Source organism: Limulus polyphemus, unplaced genomic scaffold, assembly GCF_000517525.1.
Source record: "Limulus polyphemus unplaced genomic scaffold, Limulus_polyphemus-2.1.2 Scaffold988, whole genome shotgun sequence".
Lineage (NCBI taxonomy): Eukaryota > Metazoa > Arthropoda > Merostomata > Xiphosura > Limulidae > Limulus > Limulus polyphemus.
The window spans coordinates 280,653-304,700 of NW_013666598.1; the positions used below are offsets into that span (position 1 = coordinate 280,653).

Genomic DNA, 24,048 nt, shown 5'->3' on the forward strand with positions numbered 1-24,048 from the left:
ATAATATTTATAGAAATACAGTCAAGTTTACTATTTACATTAGCAATAATTTCTCCAGTTGATCCTTTAATTTCTTAATACATCTTACATAACATTTACATAATTTACAATTAACACTATTGTAAGCAAAAGTCCTATTTTTTCTCTAATAATATTCATATTTTTAATATTTAACATTCTATACCTATTTTAGGTTGTTCTTAACTACAATAACTTTTACCTATTGAATAGACGGCCCGGCATGGCCAGATGGTTAGGGCACTCGACTCACAATCACCGTCCCTCTGTTTACAAGCGGTAAAGTTACATACGCATATTGGAGGATTCATATTGGTAGGCTTTGGTTTACCGTCAATTTTGAAATGCTTTTAAACTAGTCTATTCAATTAGTTTGTTCTGAATTTCGTGCAAAGCTACTCAAGGGCTATCTGCGCTAGCCGTCCCTAATTTAGCTGTGTAAGACTAGAGGGAATAGTGGGATTGACCGTCACATTATAACGCCCCCACGGCTGAAAGGGCGATCATGTTTGGTCATTAGAAAAATATAGGGTCCTCTAGCTTCGGGAACAATATCATGAACAATATCTATTTTGCCTAAAGGGTGTCTCTTTCCAGCATCAATCCTTGCCCCAGTATTCATTGAGCACATTTATTTTATAATCACAACAATTTCATTATTGCAATAGTTCTATTAAAACCACATTTATTGTAAATACTTGATCATCGTTCAAAAACTTCTCTTCATAACAATTGTCAAATTAATTTTACTTGGTGATAAATAAATCCTTGGTATAAAAACCCCCTCCTTAACAGGCTTTTATATAGCAGAAAAAGTGACGAAATTTAGCAGCTATTTATGCCTATGTTAGCAATTGAATTCAACTCAATTGAGAACAGGCAATGAAAAGAGGAGTATTATAGGATAAAAATTGGAATTGGACTGGTGTAACTCACGACATTTGGAGAAATCGAGCGTGATTGATCGACACTTGGCTTTTATGATTATGATTTATTTTTTTAGATTTTGTAAGCCAAATAACTTAGTTGGTCATGTGTATATTTTTAATTTACACTATAGTTAGGGTAATTGGTAGTAGCGAAAGAAATATAATTTTTAGGAAAATTTCACAGATTTATTAAAAATTATTCTTAGCTGAATATAAGTCTCTAAATTAATATTTACTATATCCTTAAATTTAAGGAAAATCATTTAAGTTCATTTAATCGAAAATTAAAGAATCTTTGAGCTAGATACATAGAAATATTCAATAATAAATTAGTGTGTTTAGGGTGATTACTATAAAAATTTAGGCAACGATGTTGGTTTTGTAAAAAACATCCGTTTCCACTTTTCTGTTTAAAAATCTGCATTATATTCCTTGATAAATTAAAAAGATTTCTCAATTTTATTAAGGTATTATTTGAAAAACATCATCTTTTTACTTATCCTTCCAAATTATAAAGTAGTCATCTAAATGTTTTTTATGCCAATTTTAAATACATGGCATAATTGTTTTTATGAATACTAGGTAAAAAAATTAACTTTTCTTTATCAAATTATCACATTACTAGGGTGGCGTATGTAGAATAAAATTAGTTGCTCACAGCTTTACTTAAATCTTTATGATATATCTTATTATTAAATTCAAAGAAACGGTTATATTAAACCAAATTAATATTTTCCATTATCTTTTGCTATTGAAATGTAATATTTAAAGGAGTTTCGAAATTATAAAGACAATATCCTACGGCTTTTAACCCACAGGGGAATTTAATACTAGGATATAATTAATCACATCCATGGTTAAAAGGAATGGTTTGTATTTATCGTTTTCGGAAGTTTTGAAATAAATCATTTTCACATATTTAATATTAATATTTACTTTCGTAATCATAGGCTCTAATAAGATATTTAAAATTTCACTCAGAGATTCAATGATTTTTTTCTTCTCCTACATATCTTTACTTTGTATTTTTGGTGGGTTCGTTAAGCACATGATATTTCTCAATATAATCCTTTAATTTATCCCATTTGGATATGTTTGACAAAGCATGAAAAATCCCTATTCCCTAATATTCATAACTGATTTAATTTCCTTAATTGTAAAATATCAAATACTTTCAAATAGGACTGAATTATAAGAAAATAAATGTTTGATTTTTTAAATAAAAAACAGAACCTAGGAAGTCACCTAGTGTGGATATACATCACAATAGAGTTTGTTTGTTTTAATTAAGCACAAAGCTACACAATGGGCTATCTGTGCTCTGCCCACCACGGGTATCGAAACTCGGATTCTAACGTTGTAAGTCCGCAGACATACCGCTGTGCCACTGGGGGGCACACAATAGAGACATATCTATAATAGCTATTATACAATTTTAGACATGCTTCTTGATTATTCCAATAATTTTATTACATAATTATGTGTTTTCTTTATTTTGCTGAAAGTAGTTATCTCTTTAAAATAAGGCAGTTTATTCAACGAACATAGACTTGATGGCGAACCTATAACGTATTTTATGCATTATTTCAGTTTTACGTATGTTCACATTTATGAAAGTTCTACGGTAATGAACGGCCCTGTCTTTCAAATGTGCTGTAATTTAACACATCAGACTTGTCAATTCAAAATGATTGAAGACGTTGACGGAAACGAATTGCCCTAGACTACATATCTCTTGTCTAGTCCAACGAAAATTACGTCACGCCATAACCTTCGTGCTTTTCTAACTTTTATTGTCGATAAGTTTATGCTGTTTATTTTAATAACTCTGTTTCCTCTCTTTGACCTCCCTCTTTTACATACAGACCATCATGAGAAATTTAGTTCGTCGGTATATCACTAAAGAACAAAGGCGTGCCGACAATCAAGGCGTGACTGAAGACGATGTGAACGAGATTAAACAAGATATCTCATCTTTCCGTTATGAACTAATGGAGGTCTTAAAAAACAGCGGGTTTAATACTTCAGTTGCAAAAGGACAAATGCAGGGTATGTTGCTCCATTTACTCAATTGAATTGCTGAATACGAAATAAGTTTTAAATTTGGGTAGACTATTCTGGCTATGTTGTTTTGTTAGCCACATAATATTCTTACTTGGCTCAAAGTACTTCTTTGTTAATGTAAATGAAAAATCAAATATCGCAATTAAAGCTTTAATGAGCATTCATTGATGAAGATTTACAGTTGATAAAACAACAAGTACTAATCGGAGTCCCTTTGATTATCAGGTGCAATTGGCGTGTGACATACAAAGGGCTAAGTACGTAATACTAAAGCAATTTTAAATATGTAAACCAGAAGGTAAGGTTACAACCATCGTTAGTATAACGTCGCGCTGGAACTACGTGTATATAACACAATTTAACGCTTCTTAGCTGTGTGTGTGTGATACTACTAAAAATTGATCACTTTTGAGAGGGTATGTAACAGCTCTTTCTGACGTAAAATAATCATACGCTCACATTATAAAGATGTGTTCAATTAAAATTTCTAAGACAGTGATATCCATCGTACTTAATAGCATAGGAAAACAGAAAAAAAAATGTATCAAATTAGGGATGATGACCATCCAGAAAGAGATCTGTAACAAGTCGTATGAAAGCTGTGGTAAACAAAGTGCGGCGTCTTCTAACAGGTGAAAAAGCAAGTCTACATGCCCCAGGCAACAGTACACAACATAATCAAGAACGATCTCCGTCTAAAAATGAGACCAATAGGATAAGAGCTCACCAAGATAAGAATTCCACTCATACCTCCTGTTCAACCGCTGAATACCTCAAGCAACTGGAACATGAACCATATGAAGAGATAAAGATCAAGTAGTCTATGGATTTCTGTTAGATAGAACTATTGAAATGGGAATCTATCGTCCTTGTATAGTAGTTGGAATATCGGAAAGCACCAGGGTGGAGTGGTATGCTTTGGACATCGTCTTTTGCAATATAAACTATGCTGCATGGTTATTGTCAAGATGCAAAGTCATTAGAGAGAGAATGACCGGACGTGGCAACACAAACTGTAACAACGTGATAAAACTCCTAAATTGTTTTAATATAAAGGTACTCAACCCTCTGTGTCATGTCGCCTCAATTGTGAAACATTTTTATAATTATATGCCATTGTTTTTAACTCTGCTTATAAAACCAGCATCTTACCCATTATTATAATAACCATAGAAGTTTGATGTTAACATTCAAAGCTAGTACATTGTTATAACTACAACAACAACGAGATGGAGTTTTATAAAGTTATCCTAATAACACTTTTTTTGATTTTATATGATCAATATTTGTTTTAGTTCAAATTTTGACCAGCAATAATTAATTCGAGAAATCATACTTTTCATGCTATACTTCAATAAGAATGAGCTTGCTGTGCTGTTGAGACTCCGCTGCCTTTGAGCGCTTTCATTAGTTCGTATATACTGGAATGACTAAAAACATAGTTAACAGAGGACGATCTATCAAAAATAGATTATGAACTTTTGGAAATGCAGCAGAAAAACGTAAGAATATAAGGTCTGAAGGACATCAACGTAATTTCACTGCTCTATATCGTTTCTGTTCAGAATCATGATAATGTAAGCTTATACTTAACGACGTGTCTACTTTATTTCTTTTCTTTGTACTCAGTAATGCGATTTCTATATATCATCTATTTACTTTGTGTAAAATATGTCTCCATTCTAATTATACTTTAGTTTTAAAAATCTGCTTTTTAAGTACGAAACGAGTACAAAATGCTTTATTTCTTTTGGTTAATGGTTAAAGTTAGATGATATATTTCACAGACACTTTCTTTAAAACACTTTCTTCTGCATACCGTGTATACATATAATAAAATACTTTTTAGAAATAGCAGTCTTCTCATATATCGATCCCATGAGAAAAAATAGGTAAATGTCTGTATATCTAATTTAATGGGAAGATTGGAATATAATATTTATTATACAAAACTCGTGGCAGTATCCTCTAAGCAAAGACTTACAGAGGTTTGTATATCTTATCTAATGGGAAGATTGAAATATAATGTTCATCAAACGAAGCTCGTGGCATTCATAAGAGTAATTAGAGGTTTCTCACAATTATGGAACTAACGAAATTAACATAGTTTATGTATCAGTTATTTCTGTCTGTAGTGATATCTTCGCTAGAGATTTGGTATATTAGTTCTTGCTTTCAAATACATATTTTGTATCCAAATAATGAATCAGAAGAAATATAAAGTAAATATTCTTATCACTTGAAAAGTACTTATAAACTCGTATGGTTTTAATATGTATCATTCAACCTTTGTTAAAATCTGTACAATTTAGTTAAAACAACGCATAAAAAGTGTGTGTTCAATGTATTTACTTAGTTACGCTTTCATTGAAGCCATGCATAAACGTGTGTTTAGTCTGTTTAGCTTACACGCTGGTATTAACATAACAATACATTTAAGCACTACAAGGGGTTTTTCTGGTCCATCTAGGCTGTTCTATTCGCTAAATTAAGTTTCACACACACACATACAAAATCTCAAAGCCAGCCTTTATCATTCAAATATTTTTTAAACATCATTATTTCACCTTTATAATTATTGTTAACAAGAAAGGCAGACTGAAGAATCGTTTGAAGAAGGGCTAATTTCATTGTTTCACTTTTTCAAGTGTTGGTGACAAGAAAGGCAGATTAATAGTATCATTTAAAGAAGGACCCATTTTCATATTCTCATTTTTTCAGGTGTTGGTGGCAAGAAAGGTAGACTAAAGGAGCGTCGTTTGATGAAGGGGTTCAATATCGGTCTTGTCGAAGGGTCAACAAAACCAGACTTTAACCTAAACATCTCTAAGAAACCAGCAACTAATAGGTTTGTGAAAGTTGCACGATTAGCCTGTGAAAAGAAAAGTGCGAAAATTCGAAAATGGAATAACTTAATGGAAGCCACAAAGAGTGCACGAACTACTCTTTATAAAAGTCGAAGTGTGGAATCCAAAAGTGATCAAGATTCTTCAGATAACCACAGTCAGTGTGAAATGTCTAGTGAGTCCAGTATAAGTATTGTTTTCCCTCCAGATACCTGTAGTGCAGAGGAAGCTAAAAAGGATCAACTCGATACAGTCACTGAACTTCCTGACACAAAGCTAGCCCGATTTGGACGGACATTTGGAAGTTTGAAATTTAACCCTTCGAAATTAAAGCTTGTATTTCAAGACCAAACTAAATACTCATCTCCCAGGGTTCAGTCAATTCCCAAATTAATAGGAATTCCAGAGAATAAAGAAATCGATAGGACTGTTAGTGCTCCTGGCTCCACTGTGCCTCAAATACCACCAAAAACGCGTTCTTTGGATTATCCATCAGACGACATTCCTTCTCCTTCAGAAACTTTCATCCCCTTAAAACTAGTCGTCCCCGAAAGGAGTCTATCTCCAATTCCGAGTTACGCTGAATCCAAATTTGTTACTTCAGAAACTACGGTAAAATCAAAGTGGGATTTCTCAGAACTTCAAGAAATTCCAAAGCAGGACCAAAGTGAACAGTATAATCTTTCAAAAAAACCTTTCTTTATTTCCGCAGGAGAGGTAAATCCCGTCATTAGCTACTCTTGTAGCCGTTCTGGTGGCAGACCTATTCCTGAAGTTGCCAATAACAACTCATCCTTGGAACAGCCTTTGATGAAGTCCGATAAAACAGTAAACGGGTCTATTAAGATCATGTCGCAATTATTTGGAATCGAACCAGCAGAGAAACAAATGTCTATGGGCTGGATATGATAACTTAGCATTATCTAGTCTTGCATTAATATTTTTGTACAGAGATGATATACCAGCTATGTAAATAGGCTTAATTAGGCACACGGAAAATGTTTTCTTTGAATCAAAAAATATCTTCTCATCACTGGCGCTATTAATTTACAGTCAATTATTTTGAAATATACAGTAATTGTTGCAAACTATTGGTCTACAATCAAGAAGATACAACTAACTTGTTTTGTTAATGTAATTTTAGCTCTAGAACTCTTTCTACGAAAGAGGCCTGACATTTATTATAGGATCATTAGAACAATATATATATACGTAGATCATTAAAAATCTGAAAAGTTTATTCACTTTATGTAACTTCTGTGTATTTTAAACTAACAAAAACTTTACACACACTGCAACCGAGAAAGATAAAACAGAATAATGGCTGATTTTAGGATTTGTGTAAGTGACAATTTTAAACTACAGAGTGTCTTAAGCTTAGGTTGTTATAAATGACACTTTTTTGTTTACATATGTCAGTCCATTTTATTTTATAAACGTAAAGGCAAAATAACACAACTTTATAAAAACGCGCACAAAACATTTGATTTTTTTTATTTCTGTATGTGTATATAATAACACTAATAAATGATTCCTTCCTTTATCGTTCTATATGTAGACCTTCGGTACCCACATTTATGGGTGTAGATCTCTCATGTTCATTATTGGTCTTGAGAAAGGTACTAGAGGGTATTAAAAATTAACATCTTTAAAATATTCATAGCATCAAGTTGTATTATAAAATAATGTTTGCTTTTTTTTAAAAAAAAGTAATTCAAAACAACAGTATTTATTCTCCAAACATTTTTAAGTGCTTGTGCCTTGATAATATTATCAGAAAGGGTAAACAAAGAGATCATTTGGAAGCTGCAATAAATGAAAAGATTTAAAGTAGATAAAATCCTCGTATATCATCGTTCAATCATTCATTGACCTAAGTTATGAATTTTAAACAAACTAAGTATTTTTCATCCAATAATTGAAAGCTAGATAAACGAAAACGCGTGCTTTTGTGTAAATTTTATGTTTCTCTTTTCATCTGAAAAATATCCATTGCTTTTTAGTTTAAGATCTTGAACAATGTCCATTTAGCACAAAGAGTTGCCACATAGATATATATTTTAAGCTGTATTTTGATAGTTATTATTATTTGTAATCAGACCCTTTGATATAGGTCATTATAAAAATGATTTGCCAAAATTTTAGCAGCTCAAAAATGGAGGTTTCGGGTCAGGAGCATGCTCCAGGGGTATCTTAACTAACATAAAAAAATTAGTAGGCCAAATAATTATTCCAGTCAGGAAAACAATCACAGTAAATACCATACTTATCACTTACAAACCTGTAAGATTTTTTATTAATTAATTTTTGAAGATTTATACAATGCCGTGGAAATAGTTATTTGTTCTTTTAAATTTCATTTCTCCTGTTCTCGTTAACGAAGTAGAACTTATGTTACAGGTTTATAGGCACATGTTTCTGGCCAATTTTATAAAACTTTTAATCTAAAAGAGCGCAAGACGATCTTAGAACTGACGTGGTATTTGTTAAATTCATACGTGATTCATGATAATTTGTTTGATTTTTTTTTTACTTTCTTACGTCCTTAGTTCTCTTAAAACGTAAACAGGTTTGCCATGGCTTGTATATCAACATTCTTCCTATGCGATCATAAATATATGTGTGTCGGCCAGTTTAACGAATATCTGTTAGACAAGTGATTCTTAACCTGTTTTTTATCCCTTACGTACCCCTTCACAATTCAAAGACAATCTTGTGTACCCCCATACTCAGATAGGTCTATCTGAAGAAGCTAATCTTACTATGTAAAAGCAGCAATGACTATTCCAATATATTCCATCATTGTTATAACTTACCGAAATAGAGTATTTCTAGTTTTGGGGGTAAGTGTACTGTGTGAATAGCATGAATAATATTTCCATTTATTGTTTATACAATTATCTCAAAAACTTTGTGAAAACTTTCAAAGTATCAGTTGAAAACACGAAGAATTGTGAACATGTGAAGTGAGTTTCTATAGTGGAAGATTTGTTACTTTCACATAAGAGATGTATTTTTTATTATTACGAAGTCATCTGCATAATTAAAATTTTATTAATGTCATGAAATCCTCAACTAAATTTGTTTAACTCAATCGGTCGTGCTTTTCTTATTCTAAATCTGATTTAATATTCTGAATATCTTTCCTTTTATTTAAAAAACACTAAATTCAGTTTATTCACGTTCATTAACAGTTTTTATTTCCCTGAAAGACATCACGTACTGCTTATAATTTTTGCAGCCGTCCAGTATTTGACCTTTATAATCATGGTGGTGCTGTTTAATGTCTGTTATTAAAGTTTATTTAATAACTCAGTCCAGTTAAAGTCCAGTTTTATAAAGAAAGGTGATTCTGTTTGGAATAGTGAACAGTTTCGATCACAGAGAAAATCAAGTCAAGTTCAAAGAATGATGCCCTTCAATTATAATTTAGAATAAATTGTAGACTGAGATTTATTTGACTCAGCAGACCATAAATAGTTGCATAACGAAAGGATAAATTCCAGATAGCTTAGATCATAGTAGTTTAGAAGGTTCATACTAACGGATTTGTCCAATTGAAAGTCATCTGATGGTTAATAAGTTATCTTAGACTGTTTGGAAATAAATACAGTAGCTAGATTAATATTGAATAGATATATATAACATATTAGAAAGTGTTTTATGTATTTTTCTTTGCCTTTTTTTTGTAATATTCTGACTTCTGAATTAAAATAGTTATTTTGATGGTTAATTATACACGAGTTAATTATAGTAATTCAGCCTTTGTGTGATTCCTTTTTTTTTAGTTTTGGTTAACTGACTGTGATAACTATTCAAAGCTCCCTATTTGCGTCATATGGAAAAGTATTTCAAAACGATGAGGACAAGAGGGATAATTGTAAATAATACTTACCTTTTGTGTTGGATAAGTATAAAAGTCCCTGCTACTTCGAAAAATGCAACTCCAGATTTTTCTACTATTCATCTCTTCTTTCTTTCTAAATCTTACGTAATTTCCTATATAAACAGCTTACCACTCTTATCTCACAAAACTATATTTTCATTGTAAGTTTTAAAATTCGCATAATATCGGTCATCTCTAATTTTGCACCTTCACCGCCAGGTGTCCTGTTCCAATGGTAGAAGTAGTTACGATTAAAGTTATTTCTGGTGAACGACCTGGATATTTATAACCATAAATGTTTACTTACCGTTTAAATATTTAAAAAATATCATAATGCTATTTCCAATTTATACGTAATGTGAGTATATAGTAAACACTAGTCACTTAGAAAATAACACTTATTTGCTTGAACTGATTACTTTTCACGATATTATTATTCTCTTTCGTTATGTCCAAAAAAAAAAAAACAAAAAAAAAAACACGCAAATCCAGCTTCAACAGTTACTTTGAAATACAATATGGGCTATCTTAGTTTGATGATAATGGTTTGCTAATGCTAGTTAAATACATGTTTAACCAAATAAAAGCGTTAAGTAAAATAAAGGAAAACGCATAGAACTCTACAAGTATAGAACATGTATATAAATAGTTCTCATGAACGTTAGAAATCCAACTTCAAACAATTCATGCAAAACTTTACGAGGATGTAAAAGGTATTAGAAATAACTGTTTTTGCTTTATTTTGTTATTTGATATTCAGTTTGAAATTCATTTTCCTTCGTTTCGTGAACGATCAACGTAAACATTATCTGTGTATTCTTATCACTTTCCCCTAATTAAAAATCAACCATTAAGAGGTGTTCCAAGTATTCTGGATATGTTTTTCTTGTGAAATGACCTAGCAAAAGCTAAGTAGGATTAGAAGCGTTTCAAACAGTTGCTATCTATTAATCTGTCTTTTTTCAGATATATCATGCCACACAACTTAGAAGGAACAAAATAACATTAATTTAGAATATATGTTAGTTAAGAAGTATTTTTTACAATATTGCACGTGTAAAATGTTTGCCTTTCAAGGCGGACGTGGTTGAGGCTTAATGTCGACAGCGAGACGACTGAAATGGGGTCGGCCAATTAGAAAAACCGGTCTTTAACCGGTAAAGACGAGTTGGAAAAGCAGTGACGAAAACTGACCCTAAAATCCAGTTGCTGTTTTGTTCTCTTACCTTATTCTACTACGATATTTTGTTACTGCAAGTGTGAGACATAGTACCAAACGAAGCACATCACGTACTTGTTGAAGCTACATCAGAGCGGTTAAATTTAACAGTTTTATATGGTCTGTGCGCTTCACTCAACAACTTAAATAACAACCTTTTTGGTAAGGACTTAAAGACTTAGTGCCAAAGTAGTCTGTCGAAAGATGGGAGTTTGTCTTTGAACGCAGGTGCCAATTGTAACAAACAATCTCGGGCTACGTTCTAGCGAAGTTCGAAACGTTTTCTTTTGTAACATTCCTGTTTTTATTTGTATTTCATTCATAAAGAATTAAATTTAATCGCGCAATAACTTAAGAGACGGGCGTTCGTACGCAAACCTGTAACTATCTGTTAAGAAATACAACTTTGTAGCCGCTATATGGCAGTAAATTCACCTTTATTTCGTGAAATGAAAAGTAGACATTCAGTTGCGGTTATACAGTGAAAACAGGGCAAGGTTTTATTTATTACTTTTTCTTACGGTATATCTGTCGAAAGAAATATTTACAGCAAAGATTATGCCGTTGTCATGGAAACTGTGTTTCATTTGGGTTTCGGCCCTTCGGAAATCTTGTGACCTTCAGAAAATGATTGTAATGTTCATGACTTATTCCTGAGAAAATCCAGGACTGTAGAGGTGATTACCGTAGATTTTATCTTCGCTTGTATGTATATATTTTATAGTTATGATGAGAAAGAAGTACTTTTTAACTGTTTTTTTAGGTTTCATGGTTCTTTTGAGTTGTTTTTCTCTGCTTTGTAATTTAATGCAGGAAAAACTTATATCTGTGTCAAGGCGAACGACTCCCATCGTTTCGGATCGCAATGTTTCACGTAAAACATTTCCCCCGCAAACACTCGTTTCACCTCATCAATTTGTTCATCCTACGGAAATCGTGGATCCTTATCAAATCCTTGCAGATCAAGTTCATGGTCCGTCTGAACTTAACGTGGCTTTCACGGCCAATAACGCTTACAATAATATCAAGATTATACGAAGAATGCAACTCTGTCTTAGAAGCCTCCTGCGGTTGACCAACTCTCCCATCCATTTTCATGCAATTTTAGATGTTGCCAGCGTGAAGCGTGTTGCAAGAACACTGAAGAAGATTGCTTACGGTACGAAAAGACCTTTTAAGGTGAGAAATAATAGTTTCAAATTTCCAAAAGGATTAAGTCTCTATATTTGTTTGTTTGTTTTGAATTTCGCGCAAAGCTACACGAGGGCTATCTGCGCTAGCCGTCCCTAATTTAGCAGTGTAAGACTAGAGGGAAGGCAGCTAGTCATCACCACCCACCGCCAACTTTTGAGCTACTCTTTTACCAATGAATAGTGGGATTGACCGTCACGTTATAACGCCCTCACGGCTGAAAGGGTTGGTGTGACGGGGATTCGAACCCGCGACCCTCAGTTTGCGAGTCGAGCGCCCTAACCACCTGGCCATGCCGGGCCGCTCTATATGGATCCCTACTTCGTGTAGCCACACAAGCTAAATTCTATGGGTCTCATTTACGATATAAGACTTACCTTGATTGATCATATAAATAACATTAAAAACACAATTTTTGAAAATATTCAATCACGAAAGAAGTAAAGCTGGTAACGCCAGAGGTGCATCTCCTGGTAGTTTTCTTCAAATGTTTAAGTCATATATCAGATCTGCCTTTGAATGTGCATGTCGTATAGAGTAACTAGATTTATATCTATAAAGTTTTCACATAATTATGCAAGCCTCCATATGTTGCCCAAAAATTAAGTAAGAAGTAGAGTAATTTTGATAAGTTTATTTTACCTGAGAATAATAGGGTTAAGTCCCTCTTCACTATAGTTTCCATTCTAAGGGTGAAATTTTGGGGTCGCAGATGCGTTATAACAGTGACAATCAAATACCATAATGCGGATAGATGAGAGTTGGCAGTGGATGCTGATAACTAGCTACCTTCTTCTAGTCCAGCGTTTCTCAAACTTGGGTCCCAAATCAAAAGGGGATATTATAGAGTATATACAGTAATCTGCTGTGTGTGTGGGGGGGGAGTCGTCACAACCTGAAATATTATCAACGGGAAGGAGGCTCAACAAAATGATTCAGTGGGTGCTGACGACTAGCTACAGGACCTTCCTTTAGCGTTTCTCAGACCGTGGTCCTAACCCAAAAGGGAATAGCGAGATGATAAAAAGTATTGCGATGATGATATCATAGAGTATATACAGTAATCTGCCGTATCTCTGTGGGGAGGGGGGGGATCGTCACAACCTGAAATATTATCAAAGGGGGTGGGCTCAACAAAATGCGTTTGAGGACCCCTGTCTTAGTCTACCGCTTCAAAATTAGAGACGGCTAGCGCAGATAGCCTTACTTTACATGCACACTAATGAAAGCTATTGAAATATAAGAGCAAAAACATATTACATACTCGTAGAAAAGGTAAAGTGATCAGAAATGATTTTATTTCCTGATGAATAATAAGTAGGCAAACAACGATGTTTAAGCATAAGGAAGCATTTTATTGATAGTGGAACATACCACATGTTTCGACATTGGTCTATCTTTTTGCAGGTATACAAACAGAGTTGATAACGAATAAATAAATTTTACGATTTCAAGTACAGATTATGATAAGTTTAACAAGAACAGTATACATATAATCAAAGAATCACAACAACTGAAATTAACGCATTCAATACAGTTAGAACATAATAAGTCGAACAATAAAACATGTTAGAAGGGGTCTTCGGAAAAGGTAAATGCTCAAGGTGGTTGATATGTGTCGTTAAGTGTTTTTATTGTGTTATAGGGGGGATATGTGTTTGTTCCATGATTCTGGTATCTCAGCTAATTTCGCGATTTTGCTTAACAGGGAATTACGATGTTTTGATTTTTTTGTGTATGCGGTAGGTAGTTCAATAAACCTTTCTGTGGGAGTTTTCATTTTACTAGAAACGTGAAGATACGTTCCTGGTGTGTAAAAGTGGAGACTATATACTATTCTGATTGCTTTTAGCTGTGCTGCTTCAAGTGATTTGTATAAGTTGTTAGACATGTTACATGTAATGACATTACCATATTTTGATACTGGTCTGATGTACATTTGGTATTACATGTAATGACATTACCATATTCTGATTCTGGTCTGATGTACATTTTATGTTACATGTAATGACATTACCATATTCTGATACTGGTCTGATGTACATTTTATATTACATGTAATGACATTACCATATTCTGATTCTGGTCTGATGTACATTTTATGTTACATGTAATGACATTACCATATTCTGATGCTGGTCTTGTGTAACTTTTATAGATTAATAAAAGAGTTTGAGCATAACCACCTATTTTCTTTAGATAGTTTACTCTTTGATTTATTTTTTAATAATTTCACAAAAGTGAGTATTCCGTATAAGTTTGTTGCTGAAAGTTATGCCCCAAGATTTAATTGGTGTACTTTTTTTTTCCTGCTTCCTTTAAAGACTTTACTGAATATCATGGCTTGTGTCTTTAGTGGATTAAGTATTACGTGCCAGGTGTTAGACCACTTGGTTATGTGGACTAGTACAACTTGAACTTTCTTTGCTGCTGTGCGAGGGTCACGTGACATGCTCCACACGGTTACGTCAATGGCATACTGTGATGCGAAAGTTTGAGCGAGATCGGGAAAGTTAATATCATTTACAAAGATTATGTAGAGTAAGGGGCTTAAAACGGAACCTTGTGGAATTCCTGCTTTTAAGTCAAAGGTTGTGGACAGGTTATTATTGACTTTGACTTGAGCTGTTAAAAAACAAGAGAATTATAAGGGAAATTGGTATATTGTGCTGAGAAAGTTTATATCCTACAGGATATTGTGCCACACACTATCGGATGCTTCTCTGACGTCAAGAGGAGAGGCTAATGTTGAGTGATTTCGATTAAAGCCGCCGTGAAAAGCTTCTGTTAATCTGACTAGGTTGTCAGTAGTTTGACGTTTTTCCTAGACGCGTTTTGTATGTCTGTTAATAATTTATTTGATAACAGAGTAATCTAGTTGTGATTCCAGGAGCTTTCCTATAAAGACATTAAAAAACATTTTACGGCCCGTAATTTGCTGCGTTGCTAAGATATCCACCTTTTTTGGGGATGATACTTATAATTGCAGATATCCAGGAAGTGGAGAGGTATCCTGCACTTAACCATAGATTGTACAAGGCACAAAAGTGCTTAAGAAGTAATTCGGTAATTCTCTAGTATTAAATTTCCCTATGCCGTCTTCGCTGGGGGATTAGGTTTAACTTTTTAATTTCGGCTAAGGATATAGGTCTGGTAATACTAAAATCGGTGGGTATGCTGTTCGGGTCTAAACTAAGGGAAAATTGGGTATAAATGTATAATTGTTGTTTTCGAGATGAGCATTGACTTTGAGGTAGTGTTTTTGATTAAATCTGGCTGAATTTGGCGTAGTAGAAATAGTTTTGCAGTAGGCACTAAATAGATAGGCATTTTTTTCATCTGTTAATGCAAAATTATTATATTTAATGATATGATGATACTGGAAACTGAGTCATTGTAAATTAATTTGAATTTGCGCCAGAAAAGGGACGGGTTTTGCCTGTTATTGTCGATTGACTCACAAAGCTGTTGCTAATTTTCGTTCTTCTGGTCTTTAATAAGTTTCTTAATTTCCAGGTTTGACCTGTTAATGGGAGATTTCAGGTTTGGGTCTCTTGTTTGTATATAAAGCCTGTGTAAACGCCCTCTTTTCAAAATTAACGTATGTATTTGTGGGGGGGAGCATCCAATTTTGTCATCCCAAACTGTATGAACGGTGAATAGACAGTGATTAATGTTTAGTACTATTTTACGTGTTGGTACAGTATTTTGCAGCGCCTGTGATATTGCATGTGTGATGTCAGATGCAAAACTGTCTATTTCTGCACTGTTGTTGGCTGAGTTTTATAAAATTAGGAAGTAGAGCGTCTATGTTCTGGTTCAAAATGTTCCAATCAGCTTTCGTGTAATTGTATGTTTTGGAAAGTGATGCCAAGTTAATGTTGCGTGGGTTAATATTTAAGTCAAAGGATATGAGGTCACGATCACCACCTATGTTTTCTTGTATACGGAAGTTATAAGCATGTGAAATAAGTGTGTTGTGATTATTGCGAGATCTAATATATTTTGCGCGCCGTTGTTAAAAGTGGGTATTGGAGTTGCGTCGTTGATTACCGTTAAATTGTCATTTTCAACTAGGCTATGTATGATGTTTCCGTTACTGTTTTTTGTGCGGCAATTTAAGTCTGTATGTTTGGAGTTAAGGTCTCCTAGGATTATCGTGTGATTGTTTTTAGTTAAAATATTTTGGAAGAAAGAGATGTCAAGTTTTTTGGTCGGTGAGACGTATACTGCTAAGATGACTATGTTTGCGTGATTTGGTGGATGTATATAACAAAATATATATATTCATTACTACTATTGATGTTAATATCAGGAAAGGATATTTTAAAGTCTTTTTTTGTGGGTGTAGTAACGCGAATACCTGTTGTTTTGGGAATTGAAATTGCCTTAAAGTTATGGAGTTTAAAATTACATTGATGATTTTTTAGTGTTTTGTTTATTACAATGATGTCAGAATTTAGTTTAATACTAAGGCTGTATAGTTCGTATTTTTTATATTTAAACCACCTTGAATATTTACTTGTAAAAATTTGAACATTTTACATTTTCCTGGGGCTGGGTCTTTTCTAACTTCCTGTTCTCCTCTCGATGTGGGCTTTCAGTCGTTTGGGGGTCCCATCGATGGCGTTGAAATTGTAGAAAGCGACGTGACAAGCGTCTTGGATGATCTCGTCCGGGGTGTTTATTTCGTGACTAGAGATCCGGATTAGGAGGTCAGCAATGAAGGCGGCAACGCTTTCTGGAGAGGGATGAATTGAAGATTCATTCTGGTTGCGTCAGCGTGCGTCCTGTGGCGTGTTACATCTTTAGGCTGACTTTGTTGAATGTTAACAAGTGCTCCACAGTTGAGGAAGAGTTGGCGTCAAACTTACGGGTGAGTGGCCGTTGTTATTACGTCGGTGGTGTTTCTGACGGTTTTGACTACTTTCAGAACCTGTTGATACTTAGGGCATCCTTTATAGCTGGCGGCGTGTGGTCCTCAACAGTAGATACATCTGTTTTTTTTTGTCTCTGGCGTGGGCAGTGCGCTATGGAATGTTGTCCTCCGCAATGAACACATCTAGCAAGGGAAGTGTATATTGCTCTAGTATGGCCGAACTTCTGGGAATTATAACATTATAGAAGAGGGGGCTGAGCCTACTGTGATCCTGATTAAGGAGTTTCCTGGCTGATTCTTACTAACTTGACACATTAGACTTCTGATGCTGCAAAACCTTGGACTGTGCGTTCTTGGAGAACTTTCTCGGGATTCAAAATACAACACTTCTAATCAGGATGTTGATGGGTTTGGGTCTTTTGCCATCGCCGAGAACGTGAATATTTAGTTTAGCTCCACGAAAGGCGGTACTGTTACATGGCTTGAGTAATTTTGTTCACTCTCGAGAGTCACTTGTCTTGATTACTATCCCTGTCTTAGGTAATTGACATACCTTGGTGAATGCAACTGTGGGAAATAATCGCATGAGTTCTGCAGCAATTTCTGTTTGCTTGGAGGTGGATGGAGTGTGAGATTGGTGACTAGATGACTTTTGAAGGGTCTCTTTTTTGCTGTTTGTAGATGTTGGTGTTTCTGGTGCAAGTGCCTGGTTAATTGGTGATTGTGGCTGGGAAGTAGTGTTCTTGGCTTTGATGGGTGACGCATTGGGTGTTTAACTTGACGAGGAAGAAAGTGGTTCCTCTATGGTAGAAACTCTAATGGAAAGACTTAGAGCTTGATATGAACAACCCTGGAGCATGGCGAGTTGCTCTTCTTTAGTTAACGATTTTCTAGTAGATCTTGTTCCTATTCTTGGTGTCTGGAGTATTGGTTGTTCCTGGGAAACATTTTTGTTGTTATAAATCTCCAGGCTAGATCTTGTAGTTCTGCGTGTTTTCTTCCGCCACTCTCATGGCTAGCGTAGAATATACTGTCGTCCTTCGAATTTTCTCTTTGAGTGAAGAAGGTCATGAAAATCATGTCTGATCGTTCTGAAGTCTCGAAAAGAAGTCCGTATGATCAGCACAGCTATACAAGGTTTATATAAACCTTGGGGTGAAATTCTTCTCTTAAACCAATCCCAAATTAAAAAAGTCTATCCACCTTTCATACATTTGATTAGTCTTGACCTTTACCTAGAGGAATACCGGAAAGGCGACACAATTCATCAAAATAGCCTTCACGTCGCAACAATCCAGTGACAACATACACATGGATGCTCCTTTCAACTCTTTCATTATAAAACTGAAAAGCTATACATTAAATACTCCCGATGTCCAGGTTCATCTTTCTCTGCACCCTTCACCAGACATAAGCACCCAAAAACAACATTTTCAGCGTACTACGCACTATACCTCCATCCTTCATCCAGACCAACCCCAACATGAAACCCTATATCTGTAACCACTCAGACCACCCACTCAAACTAATCCCCACAAGAGGATTATAGCCATTCAGACTCATCTGCCTCCTGAGCCCACCAATGATAACATCTCTACAGATATCATCCTCCAGCACCTCTGTCCTTCCCCACCCTTCCTTTCCGAACCTTCCACTGACCCCCTCCTCCGACTCTCGGTCGCTACAGACGAAACCCACTCTCACTTCTCTTTTTTCCATCGCCCTCCACCAGCAAAGATGAAGCCTAGCACCAAGATAAAACAACACCCAGTGAACCAAAATCTTCCAACCGCCTCCTAACCAGGAAGAAATTTCTCCTTCACTAGCCAGCCAACGACAATGACTCCCACCCATATCACTCCTTCCTTCTTCATGCTGTCTCAATACTACTCGAGTTTAATCGGACACTGGTCAGGTAGGTTATATGGCGCCTGATCAGTGAAAGTGGGTTTGCTCGGGAGTTCTCTCTCCCCACAGTTAACTCTCTAGACATTGGATTTTCAGATCCCCGCTACCCTGAAGGACCACAAGTCTGATAAAGGCTGTTTAGTATAAGTAAAATGATCTTACTAATGATATAAACACATAATTTTCTGTGCATATCTTCTCACTTCCATCACAAGCGGGGTAAAGAGAAGCAATCGCTTCTGAACGTCTCCTGTTGTCTCCCGAGGTTTTCTCTGGGAGAAATTAAATCGAAAAATCTGGCCAATGTTCTGTGGAAAGAAACAAGTAGTATGTTCCACTATGAATAAAATTCTTCCTTATGCTTAGACATCGTTGTTTGCCTACCTATTATTATTTTAACGTAATGTGCTTCCTTACTCAAGTATTTCATAAAAAGAATGACGAAAACTTAAATTTGTAAATTAATAAAAAGTTGTAAATGATAAAATACGAGTGAATACTGTAAGTATAACGAAACACCCACACCATATTTTATCTTTTTTCCTCTACTGGTGTTAAAAATCTAAATACATTCTAGCCCTCTCAGAAATTTATGGTTTAAAATATTTATCTAACCTATATTTATCTTAATGTACTAAACCCTGTGGTAGCATATAAAATACTTACTTATTCAATGGGGTGCCCGCTATAAGGTATCAACAAGCTATCTATAGGGGAATAAATTTTGCGTCACTTTGAAATTAGACATTTGAACAGATAAATCTCACATGTTTAGCTGTTGTCACACAACTGCCTTAATATAACTCCCAGACACATTACAAGTGGTTCATGAAAAAAGAAAATGTTCTTTCGTAAGAAACAAAATATAGAATGTCTCTCAGCAAGTGTATAACTTATGTTTGTACTTCAAGGACAAAAATTTAAATCCAACTGAAAGATTTCCATACTACACAACAACTTTGTTTATTCGAGTTCCAACGAAGTCTATTGGTATGGATGGGTTCATTGTGTCTTGGAAAACATAACGCAATAAGGAGTAAAAATTAAATACATATCAAGTAATTTTGTAACTTAAAGTAAACAGAAATATTATTGTCAGAAATAATATAATATATTGTTGTAGGTCATTAAACACCTATTATTTAAACAAAGGCATCTTTCATATTTGGAACAATCTTTATGAGGAATGGCAAAACTTTTGTATTACTCTTCCATAATATATATATATATATATATATTTATCTCAAGAGCTTATTAGTCAACTATTATTACTAATACTCCACTATTAGCAAGCTATTGAAACACATAACTATAAAATTATTTAATTAAGACTATTTATGTCTCTCCTAAACCTCGTCAAGTTATCCTGCAGAAGAGAAAGTTTTTACTTTGCATGTTACTAAAACAACTTTCCCCACCTGTAAGTTTATATGTTAGTAAAAAATGTTTGCTTTTGGAAAGTAACAAATACTTTCTAGCTTTTATTAAAAGCTGTCTAAACTATGAAGATGAAACAGAGTTGTCAGTAAGACTGCGTGATATTTTTCAAGTTTTTTACGAAGTTATACAGTGCTTGTCTAGAGTTATATGGTATTCTTAGATACACTAACTTCTTAAGGGCAACAACAGCTCCTACGCTAACATGAGTTGCGTAGAAAGTGTGTTAGGGAGTTAAACACAAATCTGACCTGACTGAATTGTGAGAAGAGACTGGACACAAATTTCACAATGAAACAAAAATACTTTATTGAACAGCACCAAACCACAAGATGGCGACTCACGTCAATCACACGTGTGCAGAGAAGGTGTGATCTGTGCCAAGCGAAATTTGAATATGACTGAGATAATTAATAACAATTTGATGGATTCTGTGATGTTAAGTAACTATCTGTGGTGATCAAATGTGTACTCGGTAATTAAAATCATAGATGAATGATTTAATTATTACTGGTAATTAAATGCCTAGACAATTTCACAATTGTTACAAGTTTGATTCTATCTTTCATTTATTGTTTCATGTATGTAATAAAAGTAATAAAATAACTTTAACTGGTTATATTTTTATTTCAAGTTCACAATTTTGTTTGGCTAACTTTCCTTGTCTTCATATTTCCTCCGCTGGTATACAGTATACAACACAAAGGTACCTTACTTAATCTATCTTGGTCTTATACTCCACTTCGACTTATATATGAATGAAGGTTGAAAATTTGATACATTTAACCCATTCAACAAGTCCATATCAATTTGTACGCCTAAAAATACGGTATATAATTATTGGAGTACAATCAAATCTTTCTGAGTGCATTTGTTACCATTTCTAAAATAAAATAAAATAAAACATAGAAAAAAAGAAGGAAGACAGAGTCTTTAGGTATTTCTAAATCTCTAAACAAATGGTGTTAATAAATTGCAGGTTATCGCAAGTCTAAGGAATTCTATAGCACTGCCTTTCATGAAGAAATTCAGAACACCAAAAGGGAATGGTCCTTGATAATATCAATAAGTACTTAGTACGATAGTGCTTAATATGTAAAGAGAGGCCGAGCAAAAAATGGCTGTCACATTCAATCTACTACTCTATGGTGCTTACAAATAACTGCTAAAGTTGAGTTATAGCTTATTAGAGCATCTAATTGCCATTATTGAGTGTTTCACACCTTGTGAGGCTCCTAATATCATTGAAAAGTGTTACTACTTGGGCACAGATTACCCCTAAGCATGGTAGTAATTAGTATGTAGGGATGGGTTGAGAAAATAATGGCCACCTCGTTCAATCTGTTACTCTATGATGCTTAAAAATAACTGATAAAGTTGAGTTATAGTGTTATTTGAGCACCTAACTGCCATTATTATTATTCTGTTCTTCTACTACACGTATTTTTTGTGGGAGAGGGGGAATAAGAAAGAAAACTTCTACTTAGCAGTGAGTTCAGTTTATAAGCATATATTATTTCCATGTTTCGTAAATAATAACTTCTTATCTGGTCGCTAGATGGCAGCATAGATTATTCTTATATAATGATTGTTTGTTACTCTCATTGCACAAACATGATATCTGCCAAATCAGTTTCAGTAAAAACAAATAAAGAAATAATAATCTAAATTAATAATCAAGGTATGAAGGAGTTCAAATACTTATACAAACTGACAGATCTGTGTAAATGTTATTAATATCTGAGTTTAAAAACATCAGTTTTTTAATTATCAAAACGATGCATTATATAGCAGTATACCTTTTTTCTTCAAATTTTTAGTAGGGCAGAGCCTGGCAGCTGTATATGTATGCGTGGTATCATACTTTATCGCTTAGGATCTGTATGATGTCCTCCCTATTAATCGACATGACTCTCGCATGTGGTGAAATCAATTATATGTTGAGATGAAGTTGGGAGGCGTGGGTTCTGTAAATATCTCCCTTAACGTCGGTCTAGCAATCCTGGGTACTTGTACCATCCTGGATGAATCATTCTAGCTTCACTGGCTGCCAATGTAATCCAAAATTAGAGAAACTGACAAAACTGATATGATATTAGCAATTTATATTACCAGTGAATTATAAAAATAAACCAAATGCTCTGTTATCAGTCTACTTCAATGAAATTGTTTAAAAGATATGGGAAACAAATAATAAACCAAAAACTGCAAAAAATAAGGATGATGTAGGGATGGTAATGCCAAAAGGTACAGAAACAAGGGAGGGATGAATACATAAAACCATACAAAAATCCCTACATAAGTAGCCAGTAACTACTGAGCCAATGTTACAAGCTTATGGTTATTAGCCACTGCAATACTATGTAGCACTATTCAGTTTAAATGCTTTTATTCAAACCTGAATTTATGTAAATGACAGGAATTCAACATTTAGTTGGAGATAAGTTTATTCTTAGAAAAATTAGGCTACTTATGTAATGATTTTTGTATAGTTTTAAGTATTTATCCCTACCTTGTTTCTATACTCCTTGGCATTGTCATCCCTACATCATACTTAATATTTGCAATTTTTTTATTACTTGTATAACAAGAATAAGATCATCACATTCCACAGCCGATTATCTGCAGGTGTATATTCAACACGTGCATTAAATGCATGTAAATGCGAAAGTGTTTGAATATTTGGTGAACGTAAATGTTCAGTTTTTCCAAACTAAAAGGAGGGAAACATTTGGTGTGTTTCACATACAACAGTAACGTTTGTTTGTTTGGAATTTCGTGCAAAGCTAAATGGGGGCTATCTGAGCTATCCGTCCCTAATTTAGCAGTGAAAGACTAGAGAGATGGAAGCTAATCATCACCACCCACCGTCAACTCTTAGGCTACTCTTTTACCAACGAATAGTGGGATTGACTGTTACATGATAACGCTCACACGATTGAAAGGGCGAGCATGTTTAGTGGGACAGGAAATCGAACCCGCGACCCTTAGATTGCGAGTCAAGCACCCTAATCATCTAGCCATGCCAGGCCAACAACAGTAATATCATTGCATTAAGAGTTGCGAAATTGCCAACAAGAAATAGTACATTAATTCCAATGTGAACGGTACCTTATGCCACCCGTTGATTTTTTGGATTTCGTTAAATATACATTCGAGTAAAGGTTTTCTCTTCTTTTTTTCCTAATATTTTACAGTTATCTTGAGTAACACATCAAGATGCATAATTAGATATAAGATCATTGTTTAATATTTCTTAAATCAAATGAATTAAACATATATTTTCAATACTGTTCGAATATGTATTACGCTATTAAAGTCGACAGCGGGAATTCTACTATGTTCTCAGAAAATAAATTGATATTAGAAAATCGTTTTATATATATGTCTGTATATATATAATTTACATTGGATTTGAATTTGTTTGTTGAGCAAGATTTGTATCATATTAATAAAACTTCTTGGTTTATGTTTGTTTGTTTACTTCGGAAGTTCGAACAAAGCAACACAAGTGTTATCTGTCTTAGACGTTCCTAATTTGTAATTGGTAGTCTAGAGGAATGGCAGCTAGTTAACAACAACAACCGCCAACTTTTAGGCTATTCTTGTTTGACCGAATTGCGAAATTTGACAGTCACTCTTACAACATATTCCCCGTCACACCAAACATG

The 24,048-nt window shown here is 34.3% G+C and overlaps 2 protein-coding genes across 2 annotated transcripts in view; both read left to right on the plus strand.

Moving 5' to 3' along the window:
* The window catches only part of LOC106461569 (transient receptor potential-gamma protein-like), a 61,131-nt gene extending 53,904 nt beyond the window's left edge, over positions 1 to 7,227 (plus strand). The window contains exons 14-15 of the mRNA XM_013921406.2: positions 2,813 to 2,996; positions 5,733 to 7,227. Of these exons, the coding sequence (XP_013776860.1) occupies positions 2,813 to 2,996; positions 5,733 to 6,766 (1,218 nt within the window). The 3' untranslated portion in view covers positions 6,767 to 7,227. The remainder of the gene's footprint in view (positions 1 to 2,812; positions 2,997 to 5,732) is intronic.
* Positions 7,228 to 11,555: 4,328 nt separating this feature from the next.
* The window catches only part of LOC106461570 (xyloside xylosyltransferase 1-like), a 17,550-nt gene continuing 5,057 nt past the window's right edge, over positions 11,556 to 24,048 (plus strand). Inside the window, exon 1 of the mRNA XM_022388567.1 lies at positions 11,556 to 12,141. Within this exon, the coding sequence (XP_022244275.1) occupies positions 11,689 to 12,141 (453 nt within the window). The 5' untranslated portion in view covers positions 11,556 to 11,688. The remainder of the gene's footprint in view (positions 12,142 to 24,048) is intronic.